Here is an 18473-nt window from a genome sequence, read left to right as displayed (position 1 = left end):
GGTGTCAGCCAAAGATCACATTAAGTTAAGGGAGCTCGGAGATTTACTCATGGAGATTCAAGGCGCCAAAGAAGATGGCTACTCAACTGGGCTAGTATACCTAGATACTCCATTCGGGATTAGACAAATCGTGGACAAACTTCCATTTGGGCTGCAGGACAGGTGGCTGTCTGTTGCCTCAGAGTACAAAGAAGACCACAATGGTTGATTTCCTCCCTTTCAGTATTTCACTAGGTTTGTGTGCAGGGAGGCGAAGAAGCAAAATGACCCTAGCCTCATGGGTCAAGGAAGCAGTACAGTTTACACCAAGCCAGATAAATCCTCTTCGAATAATTTCAACATTAATAAACCCGTCTCAGTGCTTAAGACTGAAGCCTTTACAACTGACCACGACCCTAGCAAGAATTGCCCATTGCATAACAAACCCCACCCCCTCAGAAAATGCAGAACGTTTAGGGAAAAAACCCCTTGAAGAGAGGATGGCCCTTCTCAGGGAGAAAAGAATATGTTTTAAATGCTGTTCCTCTACCTCTCACCTTGCCAGAGAGTGTACGATCGCTGTGAAGTGTCCGGAATGTGATAGCACTAATCACGATGGGGCCATGCATCCCGGCCCATTACCGCAAACCTACAACGCTCCTTCACCCCCACAACAGGACAGCGGGGAGAGAGAGGCTCACTCCAGGACAACAGTTGTCAGCTCGAGCTGTACAGAAGTTTGCGGTCAAGCTCAGTCAAGCCGTTCTTGTTCGAAGATCTGCCTCACTAAGGTGTACCCTAAAGGAGCCAAAGACAAGGCCATCGAAGCCTATGTAATTCTGGATGATCAGGGCAATCGCTCACTAGTCAGTCCAGAGTTCTTTAAATTGTTCAACATTGAGAGTGAGCAGTTCCCATACTACCTTAGAGCTTGCTCAGGCAACGCAGAAACTCATGGAAGGAAGGCAGAAGGCTTCCAGCTCGAGGCCCTGGATGGTAAAGTCGTCATCTGTCTCCCTCCACTCTCAGAGTGCAATGAAATTTTGAATGACCGCACTGAGATCCCGACGCCAAGTGCAGTGCTACACCAGCCACATTGCCAAACACATCCCAGAACTGGATCCAAAAGCAGAAATACTCCTGCTATTAGGAAGAGATGTTCTTCGGGTGCACAAGGTTAGGCAGCAGGTCAATGGACCACACGACGCCCCCTTTGCGCAACGCCTGGTTCTAGGCTGGGTGGTGATAGGAGAGGTGTGCCCTGGCAATGTACACAAACTGACGGTTAGCACACTCAAGACCAATGTGCTAGACAGTGGCCGCCATTCAATTTTTCAACCCCGCACAAATGTCACATGCATTAAGGAAGCACAACAAGGCTTTAACAAACGTAAAGTAACTGACGAGACACTGGGTCAGTCAGTCTTCATTCAAACTGAGCATGATAATAAACTTGCTCAATCAGCTCAAGATGCCATTTTCTTAAAAACAAAGGACACCAAGGTTTTCAGAGATGAAGCATATAATGGGGTCGCCCCATTGCCCTTCAGAGAACCACGCCAGTGCTTGCCAAACAACAAAGAGCAGGCAGTCAAGCGGTTCACGCCCTTGCAAAAAACCCTGAAAAGGAAACCTGAGATGCAGCAACACACCCGATTGACCCACGAGGTACTGTGCACACTAATGGCAGAGGTCACAGCCATTATAAATGCACGACCACTCCTACCCATGTCTTCTGACCCGGAAAACTCCTTCATACTCTCGCCATCAATGCTCCTTACGCAGAAGGCAGGAGCTCCCCCTCCACCAGAGGACTTCTCTGATAAGGATTTGTACTTAAAGCAGTGGAGACAGGTACAGGCTCTGGCAAATTGGTCCTGGTCTCACTACATTCCCTAGCAGGGACGGACATGTCAGGAAGGTTGAGCTGAAAACTACCAAGGTGATGTGAAAATATACCAAAGGCCTGTAACAGAAGTCATTCTACTTCTGCCTAATGACTGATTTAGAGACTAAGTTTTGTATTCTGTTCATTGTGACCTTACGAAGGTCAAGCGGGGAGTGTGCTGCCTTTATGGCAGTTATTTAGTTTATAATATTTTCGCTTAGTAATTCGTTTCTTAGCATTCTAGTTAAAGTTAGGATTTAAGTTGTCTGTGGATATTGCGGCATGTGATGACGTCACATCCGGTTTTGCCGCGTCCTGTGGGAAAATACCGGTTTGGGAAAAATGGAAAGGTGGGAGAAGATACATGTGCGAGCGCAGAAGCAGCAAAGTTTTCTCTCTACGCACTAGGAAAATAGTGAAAGCAACGCTGTAAGTCATGAGATAATCGATATGTTGAATTAAAATGTTAAACGCCGATCCTGTTAAAAGTAACGATGGCCGATAATGTTTATGTTTTCGTTAGTTAAAGGTTGCGGGTAGTTTGCGTTGAAGTGTATTTAAAGCAGTCAATGGCGTAGGTAGATTCTGACTGTATGCTGCAATTTAATGCAATGTAGTTGTTGTAGTTTTACCTTGCAAGTATTTATGATGTAAATGTAATATCAAGAAGGAAACAAATGCTGTACAAATCTTGTATTGTTTTATCAACAGTTTTCACCACACGTCAATGTGGAAGAGTGAACAGTAAACGGTTAACCTTACTGTGATCCTGTCATTATTGACAAAGGTTTAACTTGGTGTTTAGCTCGTCGTTCCGTTACACCCGAGCGAGAACACGACAAGTATATTCAAAATGCAGTTTGGTCAGAGAACACAGAAGGTAATGGCGGAGGGGTGTGATTCTGACTGGACACCTGTGAACAGTGGGGCCCACAAGGAATTCTACACTTTGTGAAATGATTTGGATGAGAATGAAGGAGGGCTGATTTGTTGGTCTGCAGAGACACAGAAATTGGTGCAGTTATGGATCGTGAGGAAAGTTGCCAAAGGATTCAGCAGAACATGGACTGGCTAGAAATGTGGGCAGAGAAATGAGAGATAAGTCGGTGTACTCTGGGAAGTCAAATGTCAGAGGATTTCTTTGGAATTCCTCTCCCCATCAGAGTGGCTGGAATTACAGTTACGGCAGTGACATGCTCCACCTCAGGATGTGGGAGTCACTCAGTGTCCCCGATAACTTCACATGAGGGAAGTGCACCGAGGTGCAGCTCCTGACTGACCGTGTGAAGGAAATGAAGATGGAGATGGACAGACCGAGAGTTTCCAGGATGCTGAGACCAGAGGTTCAGTGAGTTGGTCACACTTGAGGGCAGGATGCAGACTGTGGTGTGGCCATCACGACGGAAAGGGGAAGAGACAGACAGGGTAATGTCTCCCTGTGGCCGTGACCCTCAGCAACAAGTACACTCCTTTGGATACCCCTGGGATGACGAACCAGAGACAGCAGCCCGCCAGGTCGGTGGTACTGAGACCCCAGACCGATGCCCCGCGGGAGGAATGGTCAAGCAGAGCAGTGATGACAGCAGACTCACAGTACAGGGGATGTGCAGGAGATTCTGTGGCAGCCACAGAGATGACACGATGGTGCGTCGCCTCCTGGGTACTGGGGTCAGGTCCGTCTCAGGCGTACAGGATTTCCTAAAGATAAACTTGCCAGTCGAGTCAGTGGTAAGGAAACCAAATGTCGGCATTCATTTAGAGAAGACTACAATACAAAAGCAAGGATGTAAGCATTGGTCCGATCACACTTGGGAGTATTGTGAACTGTTTTGGGCCCCTTATCTAAAAAGCTACTTGCTCGCATCGGAAAGGGTCCAGAGGAAGTTCACAAAAAAGATCCTGGCAATAAAAGGGTTAATGCACAAGGGTTGTTTCATAGCTCTGGGCCTGTACTCTCTGGACTTTAGAAGAACGAGGGAATCTCATTGAAACGGATCAAATATTGAAAGGCCTAGAATGGAGTGGGGAGGGTGTTTCTTATAGTGGGGCCGTTTAGGACCACAGGGCGCAGCCTCTCAATACTAGGACATACTGTTAGAACAAAGATAAGGAACAATTTCCTTAGTAAAGAGCAGTGAATCTGTGTAGCCTATGTCAGGATGTTGCTCATTGACTAGAGCTCAACGTTTAACACTATCATTCCCTCAGTCCTGATCAATAAGCTACAGAACCTGGTCCCTCTGCAAATGGATCCTCGACTTCCCAACCGGAAAACCACAGTATGTGCGGATTAGTGATAATCCACACAGATTGTGTGGAGATATGGAGATGGGCTAACCCCTATTGACATTGATGGATCTGTTGAGAGGGTAAACAGCTTTAAATTCCTCGGCATCAACATACCCGAGGATCTCACGTGGTCTGTACGTACCTGCTGTATGGTGAAAAAAGCACAACAGCGCCTCGTTCACCTCCCAAATCCTAAGAACTTTCTACAGGGGCCTAATTCTGCTCCTGTGTCTTCTGGTCCGATGGTCTCGGAGCAGCTGCAGGACATTTCAAAGGGAAGGCTGAGCAGCCGGACATCGGGGTGGACGGTGCATGTTGGTAATAGCAATGCAGGGATACGAGGGTTGTGTCCTGTGCAGTGAATTTAGAGAAATCAGACAGAAACTAAAAAGTAGTAAGCTCTGTATTACTCCCAGTGACACTTGTTAGTGGGGGGAGATATAGAGAGATACCTGTAATGAATGTGTGGCTGCGGAGCTGGTGCAGGGGACAAAGTGCCAGTTTCATGGATCAATGGGACATCTTCTAGGGATGGATAGGCAGAAACTGTTCACTCCACAGGGTCTTTTAGGGAAGCAACAGTTTTCTCCGTACTAAAAGTGCACGGGATAGTTTTGATGTGACAGGGTGGACGTTGAAAGGGAATCTGAAGGGTGAGTTGCTGGGGGTGAATAAAATTACATGAGACATACAAAGGTTAGAGAAGCAGAGGCTGTTTCCAGTGGTGTGGCTGTCTAATGCTAAAGGGAATAGTTGTAAGGTAAGAGGGTGTGTTTAAAGGGGATCTGAATGATAAATATTTGACACAGAGAATAGCTGGTATCCCAGATAAGCTGCCAGAGGAGGTGGTGGAAGCAAAGACACACAAAGTCTCTGTTCCTGAACCTGTCATTACTGTGTTCATCCTGCCCTGGTTTAACTTCCCGGTGCTGGGTCCATTGTTGTTTTCAATCTGTATAAACGATCTGGATGAGAATGTAGTAAACTGGATCAGGAAATCTGTGGATGACAACAAGATTAGGGGTATGATGAACAGTAAAGCCGGCTAACAAATCTGGATGTGGAATGCGGACCAGCTGGCAAAATGAAGTTGGTTACAATCTGGAACACACTGCCTGAGGGAGAGGTGCAGGCTGGTATTTAAGGAACATCTGGCTGAACATTTGAATCACCAGGACAGGGTAGGAGACAGACCAAGTGCTGAGTTAATGGAGACAGATTCTCGATGGTCAGTATAGACATGCAGAAACCACTGACTGTGAAAGTTCAGTGGGAACCTGGAACACAGAACTTCAGGATGGACTCACCTAAAACATTCAGAACCCAGGACAATGGATTTTTGTTGGACAAAGGTATTAATGCATTAGGGTTAATAGTGAATCAAACACCTCAAAAGGCTATCAAAATGCACCCATTCCCTGTTCACCAGTAACAGGACTTTAAAATGGGAATTTGATGAAGAACACTGGTTAGTATTAGGAGAGATGGAGGACAGCTTGGTCACAATGGAACGGTGCAATTATTTTCTCAGAGGATAAGGGGTTCAGTGGAACAAGCTCACAGCTGAGAATGAAGGTAACAAACCCCACTGCAGTGGAGGACTGCTGTTACCCTGGTTGAACCGCCCAGAATAGAGTCAGTGATTTATACAGAACTGAAACCGTCCCTTCGGTAAAACTCATCCACGCCGACCAAGTTGTCGACCTGAACTCGTCCCATCCGCCTGCATTAGGCCCGTGACCCTCTCAACCTTTCCTATCCATGTAACTGTGCAAATATGGTTTAAATATTGTACCTGAGGCAGAGAGCCGGTGCGGTGAGGCGCTGACAGACACTCACTGTTCCGAGGGCAGGGAGAGGAGAGGCCGATTCCCACAGTGGAGCCGAAACCCAAAGTGGAGACCGACTCCACTTTCCCACAACCCCGTGCCCACCATCCCGGACCGTTCCCATGGAAACGACGTAAGTGACGTAAAATCTATGACGTCACCTCGTCACAGATAGGCATTCGCGCATGATATCACGTGATGCGTTGCCCACAGCCCAGGAGGCGGGACACAGACAGCTGTCAATCAGTGGAGACGCTGAGAAATTGCGAACATTGTAACAGAGTGGGTACAGAGGGGCATTTCCGGGAACAGTGATCGCACCCCCCACCCACGGGAATTGAATGTGTTATAATGAGTAATATTCACATTTTAATTGGACTCTTCGGTCGTATAAATATTTAATATTTGTATTTTTTTTACTTTTGTGTGGATAATCTTTTATAATTTGGGATAGAAAAACGTTGTAACTGGATCACTGAACCCTTTATGAAAAAAGAACGTTACGGAAAAATATTGTCAAAGTCAACATTTTAATCCAAAGTAATTTAATAGAAGCATAGAAAACCTACAGCACCAAAGAGGACTTTTGGCCCACAATGTTGTGACGAACATGTCCTTACTTTAGGAATTACTGGTCTTACCTATCGAAAAGTCTCTGAAAAGACCCTATCGTATCTGCCTCCACCACCGTTGCGGGCAGCCCATTCCACGCACTCACCACTCTGAGTAAAAAACTTACCCCTGACATCTCTGTACCTGCTCCCCAGCACCTTAACCTGTGTCCTCTTGTGCAGCCAGTTCAGCCCTGAGAAAAAGCCTCTGACTATCCACACGATCGATGCCTCTCATCATCTTGTACACCTTGGGCCTAAAGGAAACGATGCTGACTTTGTCCTATTTTATCATGTGTCGCCAAGTAGCCCGAAAATACATCGAGTCCATCATCTTCCCCACCACTGAGGTCAGACTGACTGGCCTATGATTTCCTCTCGTCTGCCCTTCTCCCTCCTTCAAGAGTGGAATAATGTTTGCAATTTTCCTCTTCTCCAGGAACACACCAGAATACAGGGATTATAGAATGAGTATTACTAAAACTGCCTCTATCTCTTCAGTCACCTCTTTCATAGCTCTGGTGTAGAAAATCCCGTCCAGCTGATTTTCTACCTTCAGATCTTTCAGTTTCCCAAGCAGCTTTTCCACAGTAAAGGCCAATTCACTCATTTCTGCCCCCTGATTCTCCTGAATTTCCAGCAGACTGCCAGTGTCTTCCACAGTGAAGACTGATGCACAATACTTATTCAGCTTCTCTGCCACTTCCCTGTACCCCATTACTACGTCTCCAGCATCATCTACTTTTGCCTCTCTTTTACTCTTTGTATATCTGAAGAAACTTCTGGTATCCGCTTTAATACTAATGGCTAGCTAACCTTCGTATTTCTTCTTATTCCTCTCAATGACTTTTTTAGTCGGTTTCAACGTTTTGTAAATCATATAACTGAGTGTCAGGGAAGTCTCAGAGCAGCTACTGAACAATGTTCACTCAGCCGAAGGTGGTGGTTCACGTCAGTAGCAGTGGACAGGTAGAAAAGAGATGAGGTCCCACAGTGAATATAGAGAGTTAGGGAACAAGTTAAAGAGCAGGACCTGAAAGGTGATAATTTTTGTGTTACTCCCAATGCTCTGTGGTAGTACGGGTGGGAACAGAAAGTTAGAGCAGATGACTGTGTGGCTGAGGAGCTGGTGCAGGGACAGGGTTTCAGGATTCCAGAACACTGGAACCTCTTCAGGTCCAGAGGTGACATTTACGGGGGCGGGGGTGGGGGTGTTTTGCAACTTCACGGGGGGGAGGGGGTTCTGTATCATGAGGTTCATTGTTGCTCCCTGGGAGGGTTGAAATGAGATTGACAGGGGGATGTGAACCAGCACACCAGTCACTGAATGGAGAGATTGATGCCAAGTTTGATGCTTAATACTGTAAGGATGCATTTTGAGGCAAATCGTCATCTGACATGAGTTTGTTTAAAGACAGCTGCACAGTGATTCAGGGCCAGTTTCTTCCTGTAAGGGGGAGGGTCCAGGATGGCAAGGTTCAGGAAACCTGGATGATGAGAGAGGAAGTAAATTTAGTTGAGGAAGAGTGAGAAGCTTATGCAAGGCTTAGGAAGCTGGAATCAAACTGGGGGTTTGAGGACGATATTTAAAACACAGAAGGGAACTCAAGAACATTTGCAGAGTAAGAAACAGTGATGAAAAATCTCTGATGAGCAGGATTAAAGATAACCCAACTGCATTCTGTACTTTCATTGTGGTGAAAAGGATACCCAGGGGCAACATAAAGCGTGGGTACACAGGTAATGGCAGGAACATTAACATACAGAAGGATGTTGGGTCCGGGCAGATTGGTTCCCTGAAACTGGGAGCACAGGTTGACAGGGTGGTAAAGCCTGTGTACGGCATGTTTGCCTTCACCGGGCAAGGCATTGAGTTCAATCACCAGGACATCATGTTACAGTTTATAAAATGCTGGTTCGGCCACACTGAGAGCACAGTGTTCAGTTCCGGTCACCTCATTCTAGGAAGCATGTATTATAACTGTATTTTAGATTATGTATGACATTGAACTGCTGCGGCTGAGTTAACAAATTTCACGTCACATGCCGGTGATAATAAACTTGATTCTGAAATGTAAAACGCAAATGTTATTTTTCTGTGAGGCGATGAGAATCGCTCATGAAGCAACGAACAGGCGATGTTCCCGCCTTCTCCACACCGGAACGGCCCGGGGTCAACCCGCAATGTGGAACCCAGACAACGCGGTCCTAGGTGATGAAGAGCGGAGTCGTTCAGTGATCGGAGATTAAATTCTCCCTCCCGGGGCTGACTCCGGAAGTTCATTTCATGACTGCGCCTAAGGAACCCGCTGACTCTCTGCAAGGGGAGAGAGCTCATTCGGTCTGCTGAGAGGGGAAAACGAGCCGGGACTGAAACGAACCGGTTTCTGTGCAGATTTATTCCGGTTTCTTTCGCGGAAGAAACATGTCGAGGCACGGACAGATGCAGGGTATCAAAAGGACGGATAGAACCCGCCGCTCAGCCCTTCCACAGACATTGTGAGCGGCTCTGAAAAGAGCCTTTGGGTAAATAGATTCAGCTTACGTCGCTTCACTTACTGGCAGCGCCGGTTTTCTTGGGCAACAGGACGGCCTGGATATTGGGTAACACACCGCCCTGAGCGATAGTCACCCCTCCCAGCAGCTTGTTCAGCTCCTCGTCGTTGCGGACGGCCAGCTGCAGGTGCCGGGGGATGATGCGGGTCTTCTTATTGTCCCGGGCCGCGTTGCCGGCCAATTCGAGGATTTCGGCCGTCAGATACTCGAGCACAGCAGCCAGATAGACCGGGGCTCCGGCACCCACCCGCTCAGCATAGTTGCCCTTTCTTAGGAGTCTGTGAACCCGGCCGACCGGGAACTGCAGTCCAGCCCGAGACGAGCGAGATTTGGCCTTGGATCGAGCTTTGCCTGCGCCGCCTTTACCACGTCCAGACATTTCCACAGTCACAGACCTACTCCAATGAGAATGAAAGAATGTTCACCCCGCCCCAACTTGCCCTTTTTATACCCTCTTTGAGAATGCAAAGTGATGTTTGTGATTGGTGTGATCGTCCTTATTCTCATTGGTGAAGACAAATGTCCCAATCGAAGAACTGCCTTAATCACCAATCAGCAGTCCGTAAAAGTAGAAGCGCGGAAAATAACCGTCTCCTCCACAAAATGTACTGAAATCTGGAAAAAAGCCCGCCAAAAATAAACCTATTGTTCAAATTTAATTTCCAGTTAAATAATTGCAGATTGGTTACCCTCTGTTACTGAAACCAGGCATATTTGATTTAAGTGTAGTTGATATTGGAGTGTCTGGGAACTCAGTTCTCTAATTTCTTTCAACCCGTAACGGAACCGAATAAAACTGACCCTCAGCTTCTGCCCGCGGTCGGTCACTGTGTGAACGTTATCAGGTTATGGAAAACGGTTCTTCTCAAACTTTGACCAGCGTCTAGTCTGCAATTTTATAAAGTTATAATATGAAAGAGCCATCACGAGGAAATCTGTTGATGCGGCAAATTCAAACAACACACAAAATGCTGGTGGAACCCAGCAGGCCAGGCAGCATCGATAAGAGAAGGACTGTCGACACTTCTCCATACGAAAGAGTCATGGGGTCTTTCAGGCTCGAGTTGAAGAGAGATTCAGGAGTTACCCAGCTGGAAACAATAAACACCGAACCCACAAATATAACGGCAGCAATCCTCCACTTGGCATGGATACCGAGTGGGACGGACTGGTGGGGGGGGGGGGGGGGGTAACAATTTCTTCTCAGTTCAGTGGGATGTTATTCCAACCGCGATCTAGCTCTTGTAAAAGTCACCAGACAAAGTATGTGTAATTTATTACCTAAAAGCTAGTACAACTCTTCCATTGAAATTGTGAGTGGCTCTTAAAAGAGCCGTTGTGTTTTCGATCATCTCACTGGACAGCTTTACTTGGAGCTGGTGTACTTGGTCACCGCCTTTGTCCCTTCGGACACGGCGTGTTTGGCCAGCTCCCCGGGCAGCAGCAGGCGCACGGCGGTCTGGATCTCCCGGGAGCTGATGGTGGACCGCTTGTTGTAATGGGCCAGGCGGGAAGCCTCACCCGCGATGCGCTCGAAAATATCGTTCACGAATGAATTCATGATGCTCATGGCCTTGGAGGAGATGCCGGTGTCGGGATGAACCTGCTTCATCACTTTGTAGATGTAGATGGCGTAAGTCTCCTTCCTCGTCCTCTTGCGCTTCTTGCCAGACTTGCTCGCCGGTTTGGACAGAGCTTTCTTGGCGCCCTTCTTGGGAGCGGGTTTCGGCGCATCAGGCATTTCCCCGTCGGTTTCAAACACAATAATAAGCAGAAGCTGTCCGGAGCGCGGATTAAATAGGCAGCGCCCAAAGTGGTATGTTAATGAGGATGGGAATGCTGAGCATTCCCATTGGCTGTTTGGAGAAAGGCATCACCAATCGGAACGCTGGGGGATGGGAAGCGGCGCCAATGTGTGTCGGTTACCGCTGTCTTTTAATGCGGGAGGAAGTACAGAAGGGCAGAGACAGGCGGGGGTCCGGGCTGAAATTGAAAAGAGAAACGCAAATTTCTAAAGCAGAATGAAAATAAAATCAGATGAAATATTGTTAAATTAAACACTGAGATGTTCATTTCATGACACAGGGGAGCAGGAGAGGGAAGAAGAGATTTGGACATTTCAATGTAAAGTTCAAATCGAGTTTATTTATGCACAGGTGAGAGGAACAACGTATTTGTAGCAGCATCACAGACACATTGCATCAGACACAACATTGACCAGAAACACTGGAATTAAATATGAATTATACCAAAATATTCAAATAAGAGAAATATCAGAACAAAATCTAAATAACAAAGAGATTATGCAGGCAGTGGGAGAATCACCCCTCCTGTGCTTCTTCATCTCGTCACTCTCGATTCAGAGTCACGCAACGCTGCCACTTTGATCTGGCCCATGCCTTCATTCACCAGGTCCAACACTTGCCTTTATTGGATCTTCCTCCTCCTGACACTAGTCATCGTGTTTGTGGGGCTGTGTGTCCCCTTGGACCCCTGGATTAGGTTTGAGGTTCGGCCTGGTGGATGTATATATGCTGGGAGAGATAAGTCTGTAGAGTTTAGTATGGTGAGCTATGTGGGGCTACTGTGGATGGGGTAGTGTAGTGGAGCCACTCAGTTGCCGATGTGTAATTCTGCAAGTTGTGGGTATTTTCGACCTTGTTACTTGGCTTTATTCTGACCATTTGAGGAATAGAATGTTCTGAGGCCTAGTAATCAGGCTTTACCTCCAAGTACGGTTAAACTTCCCTACTCTAAATTTACATCTGTCTTTATTTTGCATCTGTGAGCCTGGGATTGCGTGGGTTAAATTAACAGAGTTTACTGCAGTACAAACTAGTGATTAATATTGGGCAGATTGATCCATGATTCCAAAACGCAAAAATCTCTGAAATCCAGAATTTATTGTACTGACATTTGGTCACAAATGGGGAATGTTACCCTGGATTAAATGGCTTGTCTAATGAAGAGCATTTCACCTCACTAGGCCTCTATTCACTGGAAATTCGAAGGAAGAAGGGTTACTGAATTGAAACCTATGGAATAGTGAAAGGGCTTGAGTAGTGGATGTGGAGAGAACTTTTCCTGTGGTGGGAGTGTCTGTAACCAGACCACACAGCTTCAAAATAGAGGGGCATCCTTTTAGAGTGGAGATGAGGAGGGATATCATCAGCCAGAGAGTGGTGAATCGGTGGTATTTTTGGCCACAGGCAACTGTAGAGGCTAAATCACTGGATATAGGCAGACATTGGGGCTAAGAAGGAAAATAGATCAGTGATGATGAAATGCCCGAGCAGGCTCGATGGGCCAAATGGCCGAATTCTGCTCCTATATCTGATGGTCTTATGGACTCACTTAGAGACTAAAATTTTCCCAGAGACTGTTGATCTCAGCTTTCACTCAACCCAGCACCTGAGGCTCCAGATTCCTTATATAAGGAATACAGAAGTTCCTAGTTCTCAGATTAAAGGAATATGATCTCATTTCCATCCTGAATGCTTGTCACCTTAATCTGTTCAACAGACACAAGATGCTGGCGGAAGTCCGGAGGCCGGGCAGCATCTATGGGAAAGGGTAACGAGTCGATGCTTCAGGCTGAGAACCTTCACCAGGGAGAGATCTGATGGAAGGGTCTTGGGCCGATGTGTTGACTGTTTACTCTTTTCCATAAAGGCTGCCTGTCCTGCTGAGTTCCTCCAGCATTTTGTGTGTATTACTTTGTATTTCCAGCATCAGCGGATTCTCTGGTGTTTGTGATTTACGCCTCATTCTGAGGGTATTTTCCTCAGTTATGGAGATCTCATTCAGGGGAAAGATCCTCCTTGCCTACTGCCAGTCACATCCAGAAAGAATCTAACAGATATCCTTCTTTTCCCATTAACTGCAGGAATACAGACCCAGCCCACTCACTCTCCTTTCACATAACCAACCCTCCATCCCTGGAACCAGCCCAGTCAGTGTGGGGAATAGTCACTGAACTCCCTCTATTGCAGGGATATCCTTCCTGAGGAAGTGTGACCAAACCCGGACACTACATTCAAGGTTTGCTCTCACCAGGGCCCTATAGAATCCAGTGAGACATCTGTACCCCTCTTCTCCACTCCTCCTGGATCACAGGACAAAATACTGTTTGCCTCTCTCATTACTTGTAGTATCTGCATGTTAACTCAAGTGACACCCAGGTCCCTCTGAACATTCCCATGTGGAAATAACTCTTACAGTTTGTTCCTGGGATTGGGTGATCTCACATTTCCCCACATTCTGTTCCATCTGCCCCATCCTCAACTATTCACTCTCCTATCGACATCCCCCAAACCTTATCACTACTGACCCTGTCCCTCCTGCTCTGCCACAGCAACAGATGTTGTCACTGAGTTATGCCGCACAGAAACAGGCCCTTCAGCCCAAAACATCCATGCTGACCAACCTGAATTTGGCCCATGTCCCTGTGAAACTTCCCTCCCCACAGTCCAAGAGAGTTGGAAACTGTGCCCCCCTAAACCATCCCTGGAGGTAGTTTGTTCCATGTAAACAGCACATTCTGTGAACAAAACCTGCTCCTCAGGGTCCCAGTTAAATCTTTCCTCTCGCACTTTATACCTGTAATCTCTAGCTTCCAACTCCATGACTCTGGAGATCACAGATTCACTATTGACCGTATCAATGCCTGTGATTATTTTATCAGTCTCTCTGATGTCACATACACTTTGATGAGAATGTTCCAGCCGATCAGTGAGAAGGGGATCTGAAGTGTAAATATTTCACACAGAGAATAACTAGTATCCCGAATGAGCTGGCAGAGGACTGGGGGCAGAAGCCAATAAGGTCACTGTTCATGAAAACTTCCCAGGAGCCTGTCATTCACTGTGTACATCCTGCCCTGGTTTAACCTCCCAAAATAAAGTCTGTGATTTATACAGAACTGAAACCATCCCTTTGGTACAACTCATCGACGCCAACCAAGTTGTCGAGCTGAACTCGTTCCATCTGCCTGCATTAGGCCCGTATCCCTCTCGACCTTTCCTATCCATGGCGAGTGCATGGAATGGGCTGACAGTGACCGTGGTGCAGGCGGAGATGATAGGGTCTTTTAACAAACTCCTAGATGGATACATGGAGTTTAGAAGATTAGAGGGCCATGGATAAGCCTAGGTCAGGTGTCGGCAACCCACGGCTCCGGAGCCGCATGCGGCTCTTTCATCTCTGTGCTGCAGCTCCCTGTGGCTTTGGAAAATAAATGATGAGTGTTTGATTAAAATGTATTTTATGTTAGTTTGTTAGTTTTTGAAATGTTATTCTAAATTTGAAGATTATGGTGATCTTGTACAATCTAAATAAAACGTGTTTTTTGCCGCTATTAATATACGTCACCACTGCCAATGCCTGACACCCGCCAGTGCGCGTTTTCTTTAATTTTTCGATCCAAGGTCGGCTAACTATGGAGAATTCTGAAAAAAGAAACGTGATTGAAGAAAACAGAACGTTTAATGATACGTGGGCAGATTCATTTGCTTTCTCAGCTGACGAGACTGGTTTACCGGTATGCTTAATATGCAATGAGAAACTAGCAAACAACAAAAAGTCAAAAGTCGCAAGACATTTCCAGAATAAACACGCAGCCTTTGCTCCAAAATACTCGGATGGAGATGAGAGAAAAAAAGTCGTTTCAGAACTGATGCGGAATGTTGATCTGAGCAAAAATCATTTCAAGAAGTGGATGATGTCTGGAAAATCAATGACATATGCTAGTTTTGTGCCGCTCAGGAAATAGTCAGGCACGAGAAGCAGTTTACAGATGGTGAATATATAAAAGTATCTTTCATTAAGACTTCAGAACATCTATTCATGGACTTAAAAACAAGAGTGAAATTCAGCAGAAAATCAGGGATATGCCCCTCTCTGGAAAGACTGTCAAAGACAGAACCATAAAAATGGCAGAAGACATCACAAGACAGTAAATTAAAGACATCAATTCAGCTGTGGCCTACTCGATTGCCTGTAACGAGTCTAAAGACAAAGGTGATATTGAACAAATAGCACTGTTCTGCCGGTATGTAAACTCTGCCGGGCCACAGGAAGAAATGATTGAGTTGATACCTCTAAAAGGCCAAACACTGGGGGAGGACATCTGTGAGGCTGTCTTGAATTGTTTAAGAGCCAAAGTAATAAAGTCCACCCACCTGGTGTCAGTAGCTACTGATGGGGCACCAAGTATGACAGGAGCGCACAAGGGATTTGTGGCTTTACTGCAGAAGACGCTGGACAGAAAGCTGCTGACTTTTAGTTAGTCTATCTAACAGAAAGCTGTTAGATAGACTAACAGACTGAGAATAATTCAGGAACCAGTGTCAAGAGCCTCAATAGCTAATCTAACAAATAAAATTGTAATAAATTAAACTCAATATGTGAATATCGTTCACACTGGGGACATGGGACACATCTCACTGATATATTGGCTGACATTTCAACACTGTGCAATAACTTACAACACTCACCATCATGAGAAAAATATCGAATGAGACTAAAAGTTAACATCACCAGGTCACAATGACCTGCACTCAAGAGTTTAACAGGGAAGTGGCTGGAGAGAATGTGCAGGTAGAAGTTGCTGTTTGCCAGAACACACTGTGTTCCAGGAAGGTCCCATTGGAATGAAAAACCTCAACTACGTCCATTGTTCAAGTTAGAATACAACAGAAGGTAATTGTCGACCTGTTAATTTCACAAGTGTTGAGGGTAAAATGCTGGAGTCTGATGTATGAAGAAATTATAAGTCATTTAAAGTAGTGAAATGTCATCAAACCGAGTGAACAATGTTCAGATTTGCAGCGACACACTGCATGAAAATGGAACTTTCAGTCCATCTGGCCCAGGCTGAGGAACGCTCTCTTCCAGGAGGCACCCATATCCAACTGAACAAATTGGTTCAGATCACTGTTCCACGATGTTTACTCTGCCCTGCGCTGAACTTTGGGCTCTCTGTCCGTTTGCATGTTTTTTTCTCTCTGCACGTTGAGTGTTTGACGGTCCTCTTTTGTTTTGTTTTATTCCATTTATGTTCCTTTGTTTCATGGCTGCCTGTTAGGAGAGGAATCTCAAGGTTGTATAATGTCAGCATAATTTTAGTAATAAATGTGCTTTAAACTTTTGAACATTGAGCACTGATTGGGAATTCCACGGAGCACAATATTCGATGCGGCAGAATTTGTTAGCCATGTCTAAAAGGGGTATGTGTGTGGTCCAAATATTTGGGAGGTCTGTCCTGTTCTGCGAAGTGAGCCAGGTTGACTGACTTTTCAGTGGCTGAGTCAGCTGAAGTTGCAACAAGGCTAGGGTACAGCTACTGCTCAAGCATGGATAGTTTACAGGTAGTGTGCAGTCAACCTGGGCAAGAAAGGGCTTCGAAGAGCAGAACTTCCCTTTGCACAGCAGGGGATGGACCCATTTCACATTCCAAGACAAGATAATGATTCAAGTGACAGATTGCCATGTAACAGTTGCTTCACTAATTCTTGATTATTATTGGCATTTAATGTGCAGATTGTTTTGGCTACTGATACTGTATTATCGTAGTTTCGAGGTGGATTAAACAGACAAATAAGGAATTTGAACATAAACAATTCCATTTCAAACAGGAGAAAATGTGCAGATGCTGGAAATCCAAAGCAACACACACAAAATGCTGGAGGAACTCAGCAGGCCGGGCAGCATCTATGATAAAGAGTAAAGATTCAATGTGCGTTTGAGCAGAGACCCTTAATCATGATTTGAAAAAAGAAGAGAAGTCCAATTATGAAGGTGCGGGAGGGAAGGAAGAAGTGAAAATGGTAGGTGATGTGTGAAACTGGGAGAGGGGACGGGCTAAGGAAATAGATTGGTGATAGAGATGAAGGGCTAGAGGAAGGGGAATCTGATAGCAGAGAAGAGAAGACCGTGGAAGAAAGGGAGAAGGAGGGGCTGGACAGGTAAGGAGATTAAGTAGGAGAAGGAAAAGGAATGTGGAATGGTGAAGGAGAGCAGCGGGCAATTAGTGGAAGTGCAAGAAATTGATGTTCATGCCATCAGGTTGGAGGCTACCCTTTTGGAATATAAGGCGTTGCTCCTCCAACCTGTTTGTGGACTCATTGTGGCAGTAGAGGTGGTGATGGACTGACATATTGGAAAGGGAACAGGAAGTGGAATTGAAATAATAGCCACGAGGAGATGCCACTTTTCCTGGCAGACGGAGCGAAGATGCTTGACGAAGTGTTCTCCAATCTACATCAGGTTGCTCTGATATACAGGAGGCCACACCGGGACCACTGGATACAGTAGACATCCCCAACAGACTCGCAGGTGAATTTTTGCCTCACCTGGAAGGACTGTTTAGGGCCCTGAATGGTAGTGAGGGAGGAGGGGTAGGGGTGGGTATGACACTTTGCAAGTGTAAGTACCAGGAGGGGGATCAGTCGGGAGGGTTGAGTGGGCAAGGGAGTCACATAGGGAGCAATCGCTGCGGGAAGTGGAGAGTGGGGGTGGGCGAGGAGATTACCATTTGGTCATTACCAGTCTCTGAATAAACAACTCTGTAAAAAGTGATATTTCTTTGTTCAAACTTGAGAACAGTTTGTTTCAGAGGCCATGTTTTTCTCCTTGTGCACAGGTAACTAAGGTTTGATTGAAGAACGAGTGCGAGTTTTCAGATTCCAGCTACTGGGTGATGGTGGAAACATGGAGTTTCCTCTGAGAAGCTGAACCCTTGGCTTTGTTTTGCAGGAGAAAGGAATTCAGCCCCTGTAGCCAATCAGTCCTCAAACAGAATTCCTTGTGTGTGGAGTAGTCCATCACCTTTGTCCACTGTCGGAAGGCTGCAACAGTAAAGAAGGAGCATTAGGTGGGTTTGAATCAGCTGAGGGAATAGAGGGAAACTGTGGCTGCCTCGGGCTGGGCTAGGTCCCATGAATCGATGGGAAAAGAGGATGCCTCATGCTGGATTGAATCCCATTGGTCATCATGCATATGCCTTGGGGTGGATTTGACCCCATGATGCACGAAAGAAAGGGAATTCTGAAGTACGAGTGAGTGCCTTGATTGTGTGTCTGAATGGTCACGTGAGAGTCTCTTACTCGACATCTAAGACGACTCGGTGGTTTGTTTATTCGTACATTGTGGAGCAGAAAGAATTAAGTATGTTGAGAAGGGGGTGGAATGGAAGAAGGGAGTGCTTGCAGAAGTACAGATAAAGGAGAGAGGAAACTTTCAGGTTTGTGTGTGTTTTATTGTGTTTCACTGTGGTGTTCACCCGGAGAGAAATGCGAAAATAATTGGTTGCTCCTCACAGTA

At 46.1% G+C, this 18473-nt stretch overlaps 3 protein-coding genes across 3 annotated transcripts in view; 1 reads left to right on the top strand and 2 right to left on the bottom strand.

Moving 5' to 3' along the window:
• Positions 1-18473, top strand: part of LOC132383738 (uncharacterized) — a 74160-nt gene that overhangs the window by 20041 nt on the left and 35646 nt on the right. The window contains 1 exon segment of the mRNA XM_059954938.1: positions 18214-18225. Within this exon segment, the coding sequence (XP_059810921.1) occupies positions 18214-18225 (12 nt within the window).
• Positions 8898-9924, bottom strand: LOC132383780 (late histone H2A.L3-like). The gene has a single exon (XM_059954985.1). The coding sequence runs from the start codon at positions 9529-9531 to the stop codon at positions 9148-9150; it is 384 nt and encodes a 127-aa protein (XP_059810968.1). The 5' UTR covers positions 9532-9924; the 3' UTR covers positions 8898-9147.
• On the bottom strand, positions 10482-10893 carry LOC132383815 (histone H2B 1/2-like). Its single transcript, XM_059955022.1, has one exon. The coding sequence runs from the start codon at positions 10891-10893 to the stop codon at positions 10519-10521; it is 375 nt and encodes a 124-aa protein (XP_059811005.1). The 3' UTR covers positions 10482-10518.

Source organism: Hypanus sabinus, chromosome 31, assembly GCF_030144855.1.
Source record: "Hypanus sabinus isolate sHypSab1 chromosome 31, sHypSab1.hap1, whole genome shotgun sequence".
NCBI classification, from domain to species: domain Eukaryota; kingdom Metazoa; phylum Chordata; class Chondrichthyes; order Myliobatiformes; family Dasyatidae; genus Hypanus; species Hypanus sabinus.
This window is presented reverse-complemented; position numbering and strand designations above follow the sequence as displayed.